General features: G+C 44.5%; 1 protein-coding gene and 2 long non-coding RNA genes across 7 annotated transcripts; 2 read left to right on the top strand and 1 right to left on the bottom strand.

Annotated features, from left to right (window-relative positions):
* Nucleotides 1-275: 275 nt before the first annotated feature.
* Nucleotides 276-5,943, bottom strand: LOC120822137 (solute carrier family 22 member 4). Of its 2 annotated transcripts, XM_040181540.2 has the most exons (11): nucleotides 5,105-5,943; nucleotides 4,266-4,448; nucleotides 3,764-3,867; nucleotides 3,236-3,390; nucleotides 2,952-3,123; nucleotides 2,573-2,699; nucleotides 2,236-2,333; nucleotides 1,906-2,120; nucleotides 836-1,018; nucleotides 601-736; nucleotides 276-471 (listed from the first exon to the last, which is right to left on the bottom strand). In XM_040181540.2, the coding sequence occupies exons 1-11, from the start codon at nucleotides 5,309-5,311 to the stop codon at nucleotides 402-404; spliced, it is 1,650 nt and encodes a 549-aa protein (XP_040037474.2). In that variant the 5' UTR covers nucleotides 5,312-5,943; the 3' UTR covers nucleotides 276-401. The 2 variants fall into 2 exon arrangements, with proteins under 2 accessions (XP_040037474.2, XP_040037479.2); XM_040181545.2 differs by lacking the exon at nucleotides 4,266-4,448 and having other exon boundaries at nucleotides 5,105-5,904.
* A 3,198-nt stretch (nucleotides 5,944-9,141) lies between these two features.
* LOC120821639 (uncharacterized) lies at nucleotides 9,142-12,147 on the top strand. Of its 4 annotated transcripts, none has more exons than XR_013468414.1 (4): nucleotides 9,142-9,264; nucleotides 9,870-9,928; nucleotides 10,105-10,437; nucleotides 10,870-12,147. It is a non-coding gene; the product is annotated as an uncharacterized LOC120821639 (long non-coding RNA). The 4 variants fall into 4 exon arrangements; XR_013468412.1 differs by having other exon boundaries at nucleotides 9,205-9,382; XR_013468413.1 differs by lacking the exon at nucleotides 9,142-9,264 and adding an exon at nucleotides 9,577-9,788.
* Nucleotides 12,148-13,610: 1,463 nt separating this feature from the next.
* On the top strand, nucleotides 13,611-15,464 carry LOC144410379 (uncharacterized). The gene is made up of 4 exons (XR_013468415.1): nucleotides 13,611-13,752; nucleotides 13,850-13,917; nucleotides 14,094-14,435; nucleotides 14,767-15,464. It is a non-coding gene; the product is annotated as an uncharacterized LOC144410379 (long non-coding RNA).
* Nucleotides 15,465-16,009: the final 545 nt, after the last annotated feature.

The raw sequence follows: 16,009 nt of genomic DNA, 5'->3' as shown, positions 1-16,009 counted from the left end.
ATACAATTATATCCGAAATCAGCAGTGATTAAGACGACGCAGCCGTGTACTATTCTGACCATAAACACACGCGGTTGTCATGAGTGTGAATTCTCCTTGCTCATGATTTATTAATGTTCTTTCATAAATATACGTTGGTGTAACTAGAAACACTTTAGCGTCTTTATTATTTAGGACACGATGTGTAGATGAATAAAGATGAGAGAAAGAAAATAAATCCATGACAATGTGTTCGCCACGTTGTAGTTACTGACAATAAGTAAAAAGGACAGCAATGTTTTCAAATGCATTTAATAAGTAAAAGTATTTCACTCAACATAAAAAACCTTGTTTATAAAAACTTGATGTAGACAGAAATGTAAACCGGCTGATGATGATCCACGTCAGTAAAGTGCTGATAGTCACAGCGGGCCGTCCTGCAGCTCCACAGGTACTCTGGCTTCTCCCCCCGGGATGCAGGGGCACCGTATCCTGTCAACGGGATGAGAGGAAACGAATGAAGCGTCACTGGAACACTGCAGGTGTTCGCTGCACCTGTTTCAGTGGAAGGAAACGACAAATGAGCTGGACTGTGATTCTAACTGCAGAGGTCCGGCCCACCGTTCTCTCTTTTGCATCTGATGGATTGTTTCGGGTAGAGGTTTTCCAAAACTCTCAGGAAGGAAGAGCACCGATGTGGCCGCCCCGAAAGCCAGAGTCCCCATTACAATGTAAGGGAGATGTCTCAGGTAGATGTCTGAAAGAAAGAGAAGGAGGGGGGTCAGGTGGGAGGAAACGGGCCGGACGCCCCCGTTTAACACGGTTCTGATCGTCGTCTGAACCCATATTGACTCACTCAGAGTGACCAGGAAGGGCGCGATGCAGTTCCCCAGTCGGCCCACGGTGGAGCATATCCCCACGGCCGTGTTCCTGAGCAGCGTCGGGTACAGCTCTGCCATGTAGGCGAACATCATGGAGAAAGTGACCGTCACGGCGTATTTAGCCAACATCTCCAGGCCGATGGACAGATGGGGCAGATCTGCAGGAGGAGCAGGAGAAGAAGATTGCCCAACATTTTTGTCTTAAAGGCATCTAATAAACTTCAACCACTATGACCGAAATGAGTTTGGTTGTCCTTCTTTAATTTGTGGGGAATTAAATGCAAAAGTATACGGTTATAAGTAAACGGTAACATTCTGGTAACACAAAAACAGTAATTGTATGATTGGAAACTGTAATCCAATATACGACAACATACCGTAAAATACGGTAGGGCACTGTAAATAAAACAGTAAACGCTGACTGCCAGTAAATTGCAGTTAATTCACAGTAAAATTTGTTCAAGTTTACGGTAACATACAGTAATCCATTTTACGGTAACATAGTGTAGAAACCATTTACGTAATTATACCGTAAAATAACGGCAAATTCCTGGCGTCCTTGCTGCCAGTAAAATACCGTTAATTTACGGTGAAATGTCTTAGAGTGTAGTCCCTGACTGATCAGTGACGCCATCTACGCCGTTTCCTTCAATCATGGAACACGTCACACATTCCAAAATGTCAATCGTTGGCGATTCCTGCTGCACGTCATGTGTCACTGGATTCCACCGTATCAAGCAAAGTTGGATAATCCACTTATATAGGACATAATGTAAAAACATTGTCTGGAAAATTTCCCACAAGCCAAATAAACAGCGTCTGACTGATGATGAATAAAAGATGAAGGATTCATTTATGTTGCTCACTGAGAATAAATGATAATAAACGTGTGATTACTTACTCCCTCCTTGCAGCAATAGCGATAAACGCCACGGTGCTCAGAGAATAGCTTCACTGTTATAAAGATAAGAAAGCCCTTTGCTAGCTTGCTAGCGGGGGGGGGGTATTTGCACCCGGACACAACGAGGTTTTCCCTCTTGCTCACTCTGAGGCACCAGCTGGATGAGAAACAGGGCCGACGCCTCGAGCAGCAGCGTGAAGCAGATGGAGCGCCGGCGCCGGAGGAACCGCAGAGCCAGCCAGCCGGAGACGTACGCCGGCACCTCCACGGCCGCCGAGATGAAGCAGCTCACGTAGGGGTCGGCGTGCAGCCGGGACGTGTTGAGGGAGAGGCCGTAGTATCCGGTGCACGCGGCGAACCTGCGCAGGGCGACGTGCTCAATGCGCCTCGTGCGTAAATAAGCGGCCTCGCGCGGCGGCGGCTGTCGACGACGACGTCGGAAAGTGTCCCGGTGCGTTCGGCAGGGTTACTCACGACACCAGGCAGAGGACGAGGGTGGTGACCCGGATGCTGCTGGTCCTCAGCAGGTCCAGGGCACTGTGGCGGTCTTTAGGGTCCGCCTTGATATTCACCTGCAGGGGGACATACCGTAAGTCTCCCGCTCTGTTTTGTCCTTTCAGACAGTAATGCACGGTGGGAAAAGGCAGCCGCTGGCAGACATGAGATGCTTCACTGTACCAGGTGTTTGACACGTGCGCTAAAAAGAAAGATCGCGGTGATCATTTCGCTTCTGGAATGATTGAATCTTCCATAACCCGCAGTGTGTCAACTCAGACCAAGATGTCCATGACTGACGTCTCATCAAACTCACGGCGTAGTCCGGGAAGATGACGGCTGGAGGCTGCACTTTGTTCCACTTGGCGGCCTTCCTCACGATGCTCTCGGCCTCCTCCACTCTTCCCTTGGAGAGCAACCAGCGAGGAGACTCTGGGATGAGCCTGCCCCCAAACCACAGGAAATAAAAATACTTCCCTTGGGATAAGGTGTCCTTGTCAGTGAGGACGTCACAATGCATCATCATCAGCATTCATAGAATGAAAGGTCTTATGTCTGGACTCTGCGTGCAGGAACATGCAGTCGATGGTCAAATGGACAGATGAAATCTGAAGTAGGAACCTGTGTGAATGTCAAGTGTGACACTCTGCTCATGTAAATTGACAGCGCGCGTTCTGGTGATGAGCGCAGCGTACCACCAGAGGGGGAGGAAGGCCAGGCCCGGCAGCGACAGAGCCAACAGCAGAGACTTCCAGTCCCGTAAGAAGTAGGCGCAGAGCGGCAGCAGCATGTAGCCGAAAGCGAAGCTCAGACACGTGCCCATGGACGAGTAAAGGACGCGCACATTTCCAGTCAAGATCTCCGCGCCTGCACACATGAATCAAAACAATACCAACCACGTACATCTGTGTTTATCTGTAGAAGTGATGTGTCAAACCGATGTGGTGGTATTTATACAGACAGCAATGTTCATATGTACCCAGAACTAAAGCAGCAACAAAGTTGGATATTTGTCCCAGACCGTTGATGAAGAGGAGGACAAGGAACACAATCCATGAGGTGGAGAAGACTTGAAAAAAAGTGAAACTGATCTGGACCGCCATGGTTGCAAAGAGGACAGGTTTTCTTCCAAATCTGTGAAAAATAAAATGAATAATAGTCAATAAAACGTCTTTTTTTTAATGTGATATATTCAAATAGCAGAGAAGAAGATTCTGAGCCTTGTTTCCTTTGGCGGAGTAAACAAAGAGTAAAAGGATTTCTGTTTATACTAAACACTTCTACTAATGTGTGGTGGCAATTAAAGGAAAATTGACTTGAATTGAGTTTCTGCTCCGCCGAACAACAAAAAACAGTGATTTGTTTCGTGGCACATTGTGACGTCTCAGTTGCCGTTGAGGAGCAGCGTCCCGCTGAGGGGAATCAAACATCTGGAGCAGAGGCTTAAGACGTGTGCGTGTCACGAGGGGTCATTGGGTTTCCTCAAGGCGGGGGCCTCTACGGGTACCTGTCTGACAGCTGTCCTGACACGAAGGAGCCGAGGAAGACTCCGACGAAGAAAACCGTGGAGATGAAGGTCAGCTTCCACTGGTCACTGCACACCAGGTCGAACTGGAAAACACACACGGACCGGCATTCAAACGAACACATCAACCGGCAGGTCGTCCGGTTTTATTTAACTTTATTTGTTTTTAGTATAATCCAGTTTAATTCATCTCACAGATTTTTGTCAAATGACCATTTTCTTTTATTTTAGTTGCAACGGATTGAAAAGACGCGACGCTGCTGATCTGAATGACAAAGCCTGTCAGTGTACGTGAAACTAAAGAGGGGCTGTTTACTTAACAAAGCAACAGAACCGGTTCTCGGTTAGAACACCGGGCGGAGGGGGGAGGGGGTTACACCGGCTTCAGGCATCGACCTGTCAATCACAGAGAGCCCTGCCCCGCTTCACCGTCTGGATGGACGGCATGCCACCAAGCGACGGGCGTAACGCGTCCAACGCCCACCTCAGAGACGACGGTGGCGTCGTAGACGTCTCTGCTGTAGCTCCACCCGTCCACACACGTCTCCTGCTGCAGGTCGCTGAGGTTAACGTCCCTCCCGGGAACGAGTCCCCGAGCCGAGAGGTTCCTGACCACGTCCAGCCGGAACCTGCTGCATGGGCTCAGCTGCTGCTCCCCGTTCACTACCTCACAGTGGCACAAAGCATGTCAGAGCCACGGCGCGCACGCCGCCGCCGCGCGGCCTGAGGCCACCGGAGGGGCTTTGTGGCAGAACGGCATTTTTTTACTTTACTTGCACTTCCCGTGTGTGAACATTCTTTCGTTAAACAGGAACATGTGTGAACAAACCTCTCACCACATTCTTCATGCAGGGAAGTCGCTGAGAATGATGTATATATACATACATATACTTATATATACACATACGTATACTTATATATACACATACGTATACTTATATAAACACATACATATACTTATATATACACATACGTATACTTATATATACACATACGTATACTTATATAAACACATACATATACTTATATATACACATACGTATACTTATATAAACACATACGTATACTTATATAAACACATACATATACTTACATATATATATATATACACATGTGTTTGTTGTTTCTCAATGTTAAATGAATGACCCGCTTTATTTTTTTATTTTTAAATATTTTTAACTTTTATTCCTTTATTTTAAACAAACCCACAGCATTATTTCTTATTTTATTCCTCGTTGTCTCGTGGTACCGTCTGCTGTTACGCACCAACCGCCAAGTCAAATTCCTCGCATGTCCACAAACGCTCCCCGCCCGTCCCCTCACCTGTCTCGGTATGACCGCGGTGAGCCAGTCTTCGGTGAGGTTGACGTCGGGGACGGCGCAGTGGTGGCTCGGCAGGTCGGTCAGGAACACCAGGGTGAACGCGCCGAACCCATTGGGCACGATGGTGGCGCACAGCAGGAAGAAGACCGCCTGCTGGAAAGGGCCCCACTGACCCAGGAAAGCCACGCTTTCATCGTAGCCCCGCATGGTCCGTCCTGCTCGCGTTGTCCGCAGTCCTCCTGCAACTGTTGCGCGAGAACTCTGATCAAGACCATGTTGCGTCCTCTGGAACGAGGGCAGAAACGCAGAGACGGTGATTACGTCGCCGCATGCCTCCGGCGGGCCGACGCCCTTCCTCCAAGCCGACGAGGAGGCCGGCGGCTCGGAGCCTGATCGCAGGTGTAAGTTTCAGCGGGAGAGACGTTGGCCGCTGCCGGCTTCCCACCGCCCACAAACACTCGCCGTGTCTAGGAAACGACCCAGACGCACAGAGAGACGGAGCGTCTCAGGGAGCGTCGTGCGGTGTCCTGTTGCAGTTCGACAGAGGAGATCCGTGGCGTCGCTCATGCGTAGCAGAAGGGAATCCCACGCTAAAGGGTGTGGCGGTGACACCGGGTGAGGACACAGACCTCGCTGGTCCTCCCCCACACACCGCGGGGGGGCTTCGCTGCAAGAAAGATTAAATGCTCTTCATTCAAATCCTGAACCCTGAATCCTGAAGAGGAAAAACCTGTAAAGCTTAACATGTTGCTTCCTGTCAAAGAGGCGAAGCTCTGTTTCAGTTGTTGTGCTTCAGGCCTGATGTCAACACACCAGGGCTGCTGTTTCCTGCTGGTCCCACGAGGTGACTCAGCAGAAACAACAAGAGGAGGGATTGCAATATATATATATATATATATATATATATATATATATATATATATATATATATATATATGTATACATAAAAAGAAATATACTTCAACATTACCAACGCTGAGAGAAGTAGAAGTAACAGTAAAAGCACTACTAGTAGTAGTAGTGGTAGTAGTAGTAGTAGGAGGAGTAGTAGTAGGAGTAGTAGGAGTAGTAGGAGGAGGAGGAGGAGTAGCAGTAGTAGGAGGAGGAGTAGTAGTAGGAGGAGTAGTAGTAGTAGTAGTAGTAGGAAGAGGAGTAGTAGTAGTAGTAGGAGGAGGAGGAGTAGTAGTAGGAGGAGTAGTAGTAGTAGGAGGAGGAAGAGGAGTAGTAGCTACTACTACTACTACTACTCCTCCTCCTACTAGGAGGAGGAGTAGTAGGAAGAGGAGGAGGAGGAGTAGTAGTAGTAGTAGGAGAAGGAGAAGTAGTAGTAGGAGGAGTAGTAGTAGTAGTAGTAGGAGAAGTAGTAGTAGGAGGAGGAGTAGTAGTAGTAGGAGGAGTAGTAGTAGTAGGAGGAGGAAGAGGAGTAGTAGCTACTACTACTACTACTACTCCTCCTCCTACTAGGAGGAGGAGTAGTAGGAAGAGGAGGAGGAGGAGTAGTAGTAGTAGTAGGAGAAGGAGAAGTAGTAGTAGGAGGAGTAGTAGTAGTAGTAGTAGTAGTAGGAGGAGGAAGAGGAGTAGTAGCTGCTACTACTACTCCTCCTCCTACTTGGAGGAGGAGTAGTAGTAGGAGGAGGAGGAGGAGTAGGAGGAGGAGTAGTAGTAGTAGGAGGAGGAGGAGGAGTAGTAGTGGGAGGAGGAGGAGGAGGAGTAGTAGTAGAAGGAGGAGGAGGAGGAGGAGTAGTGGGAGGAGGAGGAGGAGGAGGAGGAGTAGAAGGAGGAGGAGGAGGAGTAGTAGTAGTAAGAGGAGGAGTTGTAGTATTGGTACTGCATCAATACTAAAATGATTACTACATAATGGTAGTAGTAATAATTTAAGTATGAATGCAGCAGCAGTATTGGATGTTGTAATAGTAATAGTTTTAGGATTATTGCTCAATATATATATATATATATATACATATATATATTGACAGACCGTAATTAAAAGGAAAAAACAGGGGAAATATTAAAAAGCCAGTTCGTCTCAATAAAGTCAACAGCATCTGTTTTGACCTTTGAATCATTTTTCTACATTTAACTAGCGAGTCATTTTTAAGTGCATTTTCTTCTCTTCGGGCCGAGTCTCAAAGTGAATAGCGACATTCTTCAACGTTTTCCACAGTTAAAACCGGACAAACGTCGGGGGGCGAATCTCTGAGCAAACCAGCCGCCCTGATGAAGGAACTCAAACATGGAGGAAGACAAAGAGAACCGCGGCCGGTTCAAACAGGCGCAGACGGGAACCGGTGAAACCAGTGAGGGACGGCGGATTATCCCAAAGGAGGAGGAACAAAGGCGGCGCGTGAAAGGAGACACTTGAGGACACGTTAGTCCCAGTGTCCCCCTAAAGGCCTTGAGCCCCGAAGCACTGATCAATGTGCAGGATCATGGCGAATGACTGATGACTCCTGGTGGAGTCACAGGAGAAGACACCAGGACACATTCCCTTCAGGAACTTGGTGTCACAGGCTCTGCTCTCTCCCTTCTCTCGTCCTACCTCGATGGTCGCACCTACCGGGTAACCTGGCGAGGATCTGTGTCGGAACCTTGTCCTCTTACTACTGGAGTTCCTCAGGGTTCTGTCCTGGGTCCCCTCCTGTTTTCGCTTTACACAAACTCTCTCGGCGCTGTCATTCGCTCGCATGGCTTCTCTTACCACAGCTATGCCGATGACACCCAACTAATTCTCTCCTTCCCTCACTCGGACACCCAGGTGGCGGCTCGGATCTCTGCCTGTCTAACTGATATCTCTCAGTGGATGTCCGCCCACCATCTGAAAATCAACCCCGACAAGACTGAACTACTTCTCTTCGAGATTCGCTTACCCAGGACCTGACAGTCAACTTTGGGAACTCCGTACTAACGCCCACCTCGACCGCGTCACACTCGACAGCCAACTCTCCCTGACTCCCAACATCACCGCGACAACGCGATCCTGTAGATACACGCTCTACAACATCAGGAGAATACGTCCCCTTCTCACTCAGAAGGCAGCGCAGGTACTGATTCAGGCTCTTGTCATCTCCCGCCTGGACTACTGCAACTCCCTCCTGGCTGGCCTCCCTGCCACCGCCATTCCACCTCTGCAGCTCATTCAGAATGCAGCAGCTCGACTGGTCTTCAACCTTCCGAAATTCTCCCACACTACTCCACTCCTCCGCTCTCTTCACTGGCTACCGGTGGCCGCCCGCATCCAGTTCAAAACATTGGTGCTCACGTACCATGCTGTGAATGGATGGGGTCCAGCTTACATCCAGGACATGGTCAAACCCTACATCCCAACCCGCACTCTCCGCTCTGCATCTGCAAAACGACTCGTCCCTCCCTCACTGAGAGCAAAACACTCGACTAGATCTCGACTCTTCGCTGTCCTTGTTCCGAAATGGTGGAACGAGCTCTCTGAAGACACCAGGACCACAGAGAGCCTTCACATCTTCCGCCGCAAACTAAAGACACACCTCTTCAGACTCTACCTCCACTAAAGACTAACAAATTGTAGCACTTAAATTGTACTTGTAACGTCACTCATCTATAGCAAATTGTAAATTGGCTTATTTGAGGAAATTGCACTTTCTTGTTTCTTGTTCTTCTGAGTTTGTACCCTATGGTTGAATGCACTTATTGTACGTCGCTTTGGATAAAAGCGTCAGCTAAATGATGTAATGTAATGTAATGTAGAAAACTTTAATATGTATCTCTTCTGTTTTAGAATAACGATGAGCTAATTCAGGAAGCCTGAAGTCTCATCTGTTAATCTACACCTCACAGCCTTTTCCATCCTTCTCATCTTCACGTCTCACTCTGACACGAGTTGTTGCTGCCTCGGAAATTCTTACCCGCTATTTAAAAATGAAGCTCAAACACCTTGAAACACGAGTTTTGCATGTGAAGCTTCGTTGTAATGTCGAAGGCAAACTAAGAAGTCAGCCTCAAACGTGCAGCAGAGACGTCTTTCCTGTTTGTGGGTTTTTAACTGTCGGGGTGCACAGCGCGTCACACAAATGCCCGTGGGAACATCCGGCGATGCAGAGATGTCGGTCAGTAAAAGCTGTGGCTGCAGAACGGCAACTTCCCGCCTCTGAAGGGACGCGGCAGCCGCACGCCGCCTCGACACTTCGGTAACAGACGTATTTTGACATACTCTTAATTTGTTTGTTTGCTTGTCCTGTTGTAAATAATTCCTTCTGATTCTCACATCTAAGAGGCTTCATGTGGGATTTTTATCAGAATGAGAAGGTAAGCACGCCACAGAATACCTGTGTTAAGGATCCATTAAATGTAGGAACCACATTAATTTAAAACTGGTGGAAGAGGTTATGCTTGTTTTTGGAGATGTGATGTTCAGGGAGATGATCGGGGTTGAACTAACAAATGAGGAGGTTGTAAAGCGGAGCTTTGCTGAACAGGTCGGTACGCGTTCAACACTGCACAGCGTTTCCTTAAATGACCTCTGCATGAAAAAGCCTCTCTGGAAATAGTCACTCGGCGCCGAAGGCTGTTGAATGTGGTTTCTCAACATGTTTAGCGAGTGGTCAACTGTCTCTCACATCAATAAGCACAAAGTGTCCTTCAGTCAGAGGGAACTTCTCAAGGCAGCGAGGAAACGATAGAAGATAAATACTTTCATCCGTTCTCTGAAACGGTCTGTAACTTTCGTTCTTTACTTCAACATTTGTTTCGGTACATGAAAGAATAAAATGTGTCATTTTATGCGTTATAACAGAAAAATGATTGCAATCGTCGGGATCTTTGCGGCTCTGGCAACAACATCTCTGGCGAAAGGTGAATTTGAGTGTTAAAGTATATTAGTGCATGTAACTCTTTACAGAGTATACACAACATTTAATTGCTAATGAATAACACATTTATTCAATTGTAGCCAAAATCATACATGTAAAAATAAACCAATTATAATTGTTCTTACCTGTTATTTACTGCATTTCACTGTTTTTCTAAAGGCTCCATTGAATGCAGTTTTTCTGAACCAGGAGCTCGGTGCTTCGGAGTGACGGGACAGCGGCTCATTTTTCATCTGGGAAACACATCAAATGTCACATCAGATATTAGGCTGATTAAGGACAACAACGTTATTATTTTTAAAATATCAAAAAATAAGATAGTGAGTCCAAATAAAGAATACGTGACTGATCCTGAACTCTTGGCCAACGGAATGGTGTCACTCGGCAGAGCCGGAAGGAGACACTCTGGAGATTACCTGCTGGAGGAGTTCAGATCTGATGGGGTTTCTGTGAAGAAAGTCACCGTGCATCTCCAAATAAAAGAAATAAAAGGTAGGTTGGAACAAAGATGTATATATTATATTTGCTTTTACTTTAAGGAAAGTCGTTTTTATTCATAGTTTTGTTTTTTAGTTTCGTACATAGAGAAAAAAAAATCATTGTAAAGTAGAATAGTTATTTTTTACTCTCAACGATGAAATATTTGCAGGATTTCATAAGCTAAGTATGCAAAACAAGAGACCTCAGTAGAAAACAAACAAGTAAAATGAAAAATACGTTTAAAATTATAGAAGCTTAGAATCTAAATGTCTGCAGATTTAAAACGAGTGTTTCTCAATAAAGCAAATTATCGTTCCGACGGTTTTCCGCCTCGTAACAAAACACTGGGCACAAAAAACCACCAAATCAAAATTAGAATCATTGAATCAGTGAACGCTTATCGTAACCTTTCTAATCTCATTGTTGCTTCTCTGTTTGTTGCAGATCCGTTGCCCGGGGTTACCACGGTTGTGGCGCCCAGTGTTTGTCTGCTCCTGATCGCCGCTGTGTGTCTCTGTCTTGGTTTGATGTGTTGACAGGATGATGCAAAACTGATAATGTAAAGAACTATTAAGGGTTTAGGAGGGGGGGGGGGGCATAAATCATAATAACATACATAATAAAGTGCTTATGTTTTAATCTTTTAAGGACCAAATCCTTTTTGATAAGATAATCAGCCATATTATGGAGTACATATAAAATATGCTCTTCAGATTTCTGCTTAACCTGTATTATAAGAGGTACAACGTCACACCTACAAGGACGTAACCACGCATTCCTTGTGGGGGTCGTGTCCCCCCCAATATACAGCAGAAAATATGTAAAATATACGTTCTCCTTTTATGAACCCTGTCTATGGATTGGTCTCTTGTTTATGTCTTATTTATTTTCAATTCATTTCCGTTTGTTGAGAAAAAAGAAAGTGTGTGAACCCCCCTCCCAATCTGTACACTCGTGTGATTTCGTTTGAAACCAACTTGCGTCGCTCTGCGTTGTCATGGTTACATCACTTTTTCGTCATTCAGTTGAGAGCAAATAAAGTAACGTGAGTTGACTGGAGGAAGGTTAAAAAGAGCAGAAAACTCCACCAGCAGGGGGGGGAGGGGGGGGCATAATTACACTATTGCTTTAGATGTGAATTCATATGGTCAATGTAATCCTTGAAACTATGTTCGCAATGTGCAAATTTTCATTTATAAATATAGAATTGTAGGCAATGAACTTAACAACAAAAAAATTACGGGGTAGGGTATTCATTTGGACCCCCCCATGTCTAAACCACCGTTACGCCCCTGCCTATATATGTGCAGGTGTTCTTTGTTTTTCTTATTTTTATATGTACATTTCATATAAAACTGTAAAACGCTGCATGTGCATGTTGGTGTAATGTAAGGCACAGAAGGGACAGCGGTCCTGCAGGAGATGTGAGGCCCAAGTGCAGGTGGACACGTGTTGGGGTGATTTATGGCCTCAGAGGCCGTGAGGCATCTTTCCTTCTCCGTGCTTTGTTTGGGGCTTTCCTTAATCAAAGGGACAGTTCCACCGGAGAACACAGCTGTTGGTTTTTGGGGTGGTTCATGCTGGACGGTGATGGAGAAGTTGTACATTAAGATCTCCGGACTCCGTTTTCTCGAAGTTCTCAACACTTTTGTCTCCGGTTTTGTTGGACATTTTATTATTTTTGTGTCCCTGTTCCGAAGTAAATAAAATAAATAAAACACAGTTCGCTCTGAGCCTTTTAAGTATGTTGAACGTTTCTCCATTGAGACCCACCGACCTCCGGCGAGCCGCTGGGTCACGTGAGGTGAATCCACCACGGGCACGAGCACGCACTCCACACCTTATAGCACACGGGGACGAGCGGAGACGTCTTCAGGGGCTCCAGGGTCCCGTGTAGCTTAGAGAAGATGTTCAGTGGTCTAAAATGATCTTCGGTATTTCCGAGCCCAAGTAGTACGCCTTGTGTGTTCATTGCGTCTGATATAAAAATATCTTGGTCCTGATAGTTTTTTTAACAGGGTGCTGCGCGACCGGGATCCTGGGTTTCATACACATCTCAGGACTTCCACTAGGAGATCTCGCGAGAAGTGTTTTTCTGCCTTATGAGAGTGTAAGAATACGTGTTCAAGATTTGGAGCCTGGTCGGGGTTATCAAAAATTCAGCCGAATAACTTCTCTCGTTCTGGAAAATGTATTTGTCAGATCACAGGTCAAGTATCAGCGCTGCGTTTGCAAAGGCAGGAGCAGTTCAGGCAGCACACAGGCCGGAAGAACAACTCACTAACATCAGCAAGAACATCATGTTTTATAACCCTTGAAAGACAGAGAAGGAAAGATTTCTATTGGCCCTAAACTGGCGTAGAGGAGGACCTTCCACCTCCCGCATCTAAGATCCGGTCACATCCAATGTCCAGACTCCTGACTTAACGTAAACATCGTAAACAGAGTGTGTATGTTGAATAGTGTTGGTGTGTCCCTAACCCCCCTTTGGCTGGTAAATCTTCTAGTTGACCCGCAGACCTTACATTCCTCAGCCAGGACATAAACTGACTCCCCATCCTGTCAGACTCGTGTCTGCCTGCTTAGCAGATCCTGCTTACCCCCTTACCTAACTCTTACATCAAGACAAGACAGCAAACCCCCAACTAAGCCCATGAAAATAACTTTTGATTATCAAGAGGTTAAAGTGGGAAGCGCCATAGATGTATCTAAAAGGCTAGATGTGTAGAACGTCCGTGCGCGGCGGCCATCTTGGTACAGGCAGCTCGCTCACCTATAACATTGTGTTGTTAGTGGTACATGTACTTTAAATAATAATAACTTGCTCAATTTTTAAACGGCTTGGTTTGTTATAAACGTCAGAGATGTAGTTATGCCACTGCACACTTATGAAATCGGTATTTAAATATCTTCCTTCGTGTAGGCTACTCCAGTTCAGAGTGATTCTTTGATCAACTAAAAAAATTAGACCGTTGTAGTTGTAAAGAGTGAACTATTCTCAAGCAGAGCTTTGCTAAATAGGTCGTTAGACGTTTAACTATGCACAGCATTTCCTTTTATGACCTCTGCATGAAGGCCTCTCTGGAAATAGTCACTCTGAGCAAAAGGTCGTTGAATGTGGTTTCTAGAAAAAATAAGGATTTTTTTCTGCGGCACTAATTATAATATGCTATAAAATGCTCAGTGAGTTGTGGTTGACAAAACAAAAAGCGAGTCGTCAACTGTCTCTCACATCAATAAGCACAAAGTGTCCTTCAGTCAGAGGGAACTTTTCAAGGCAGCGAGGAAACGATAGAAGATAAATACTTTTATCCATTCTCTGAAACGGTCTGTAACTTATATTCATATTTTGTTTTTCATTTTAACATTTATTTATGTGTCAATACATAAAAGAATAAAATGGCACATTTTATTCTTTTAACAGAAAAAGATAAAAAATGATTGCAATCGTCGGGATCTTTGCGGCTCTGGCAACTACATCTCTGGCAAAAGGTAAATTTGAGTGTTAAAGTTTATTAGTGCATGTAACTCTTTACAGAGTATACACAACATTTAATTGCTAATGAATAACACATTTATTCAATTGTAGCCAAAATCATACATGTAAAAATAAACCAATTATAATTGTTCTTACCTGTTATTTACTGCATTTCACTGTTTTTCTAAAGGCTCCATTGAATGCAGTTTTTCTGAACCAGGAGCTCGGTGCTTCGGAGTGACGGGACAGCGGCTCATTTTTCATCTGGGAAACACATCAAATGTCACATCAAATATTAGGCTGATTAAGGACAACAACGTTATTATTTTTAAAATATCAAAAAATAAGATAGTGAGTCCAAATAAAGAATACGTGACTGATCCTGAACTCTTGGCCAACGGAACGGTGTCACTCGGCAGAGCCGGAAGGAACCACTCTGGAGATTACCTGCTGCAGGAGTTCAGATCTGATGGGGTTTCTGTGAAGAAAGTCACCGTGCATCTCGAAATAAACGAAACAAAAGAAATAAAAAGTAGGTTGGAACAAAGATGTATATATTCTACTTTCTTTTACTTTAAAGAAAGTCATTTTAATAGTTTTGTTTTTCAGTTTTGCACATATAGAGAGACAAAATTAAGTAAAATAGTCTCTAAGTTACTCTCTAAGATTAAATATTTGCAGAATTTCATAAGCTAAGTAGACAACAAGAGACCTAAATGTGTGAAGATTTAAAACAAGTGTTTCTCAATAAAGCAAAAATATTGTTATATTCCGCCTCGTAAAAAAACATGGCACCAAATTAAAGTTTGAATCACTGAGTCTTATTGTAAACTCTTTCTAATCTCATTGTTGTTTCTCAGTAGATCCCGTTCGTCCGTTGCTCGCGGTAACGATGGTTGTGGCGCTCAGTCTTTGTCTGCTCCTGATCGCCGCCGTCGGCCTCTGTTTGATGAAACATAACAGAGTGACACCAGCAGCTGTGGGCGAGTGTGTCACTGAAGATGGAATCATCTACGTAGATGTTAAGATAAAGGAAGAATCACATCAGGCCGTAACTTCATTTTCTCCTTTAACATTTTAGAGCAACAGTCCTGTTTTGAACCGATTCCCAAAACTGACATCTTTGTGACAACCTTGAAAAATAAAATGTCACCTGCAGTCACTTTTTTCTTTTTTTTATACAAATCAACATATTAAAATTGTGGAATCTTTTTTTGAGCATTTTCTACACATACTGATATCATTAAACTTGTATTATTTGTCTTGTAATTCTAAGGAACCAGCAGACACAGTTTTAAACATTTGTTCAAGTGTCTTGTGTCTTCTTTTTTCTTTTTTGAACTTGTACTCGCACAATAAAACACTTCAGAAATATAAGTCTGTATATTCTGTGCAACATCGCTTTTAGGCAAAAGTCTGTGGCTTAACTAATTTAAAATTGTATTTAAAACGACCGGAAATGTTTCTTTCACCCAGAAATGTATAATGCTCCTGAGGTAACATACGTCATATGTTTATGTCTTTATCGTTATCACAAATTACATTAAATAAGAGGAAGATTATGATCTCTGGTTGCATTTTATATGTTTTTTGAGTCATGAGGAGAGTTTTTACTGTCAAGCGCTGTCGTTGTAGCTAACGTTAGTTAGCTAACAGGTGCCACTTCTCGTTAGCTCAGCTAGCTGGGCTAAGAATAAAAAGATAAAGTATCCAAATGAATAACATCAGAAATATGTTTATATAAAAAAAACATATTTAAAAGTGTTCATAAAAGATTGTGTACAGAATATTGTACTTCTTACTGTGGTTTAGCTTAAAGGAAGCTAATGTACTGACACGCTGCGGTGGAAAGGATGACGTTCAAACCGGCTTTTGGGAAGTTAAAAGACGTCTTATGGGACATTGCACCATGTGTTTAAAATGAGCAAACACACTTCACGCTTTCTCACCTCGACCACAACGTGGCAGCAACATGCAGCAAAAGGCTGCTGTGTAACAAACCCCGTGACTGAGCTCACATTTCACCGATAATACTTTCAACTGGAACAACTAAGAAATACAACAAAAGATGCTTTCACATCAGGACTGAAACTACAGTGCAATGTT

This window comes from Gasterosteus aculeatus, chromosome 7 (genome assembly GCF_964276395.1).
Source record: "Gasterosteus aculeatus chromosome 7, fGasAcu3.hap1.1, whole genome shotgun sequence".
In the NCBI taxonomy this organism is placed as follows: domain Eukaryota; kingdom Metazoa; phylum Chordata; class Actinopteri; order Perciformes; family Gasterosteidae; genus Gasterosteus; species Gasterosteus aculeatus.
Note: the sequence above shows the minus strand (reverse complement) of the source record. Positions and strands in the feature narration are given on the sequence as shown.

Excerpts from the sequence above, each read along its gene's own strand:
- LOC120822137 (XM_040181540.2), bottom strand. The coding sequence starts at position 5,311 with ATGCGGGGCTACGATGAAAGCGTGGCTTTCCTGGGTCAGTGGGGCCCT. Across the intron at positions 4,449-5,104 it reads CCGCGGTCATACCGAGACAG|GTAGTGAACGGGGAGCAGCA; the intron begins GTGAGGGGACGG and ends TGCCACTGTGAG. Across the intron at positions 1,019-1,905 it reads CATCCAGCTGGTGCCTCAGA|ATCTGCCCCATCTGTCCATC; the intron begins GTGAGCAAGAGG and ends CTCCTCCTGCAG.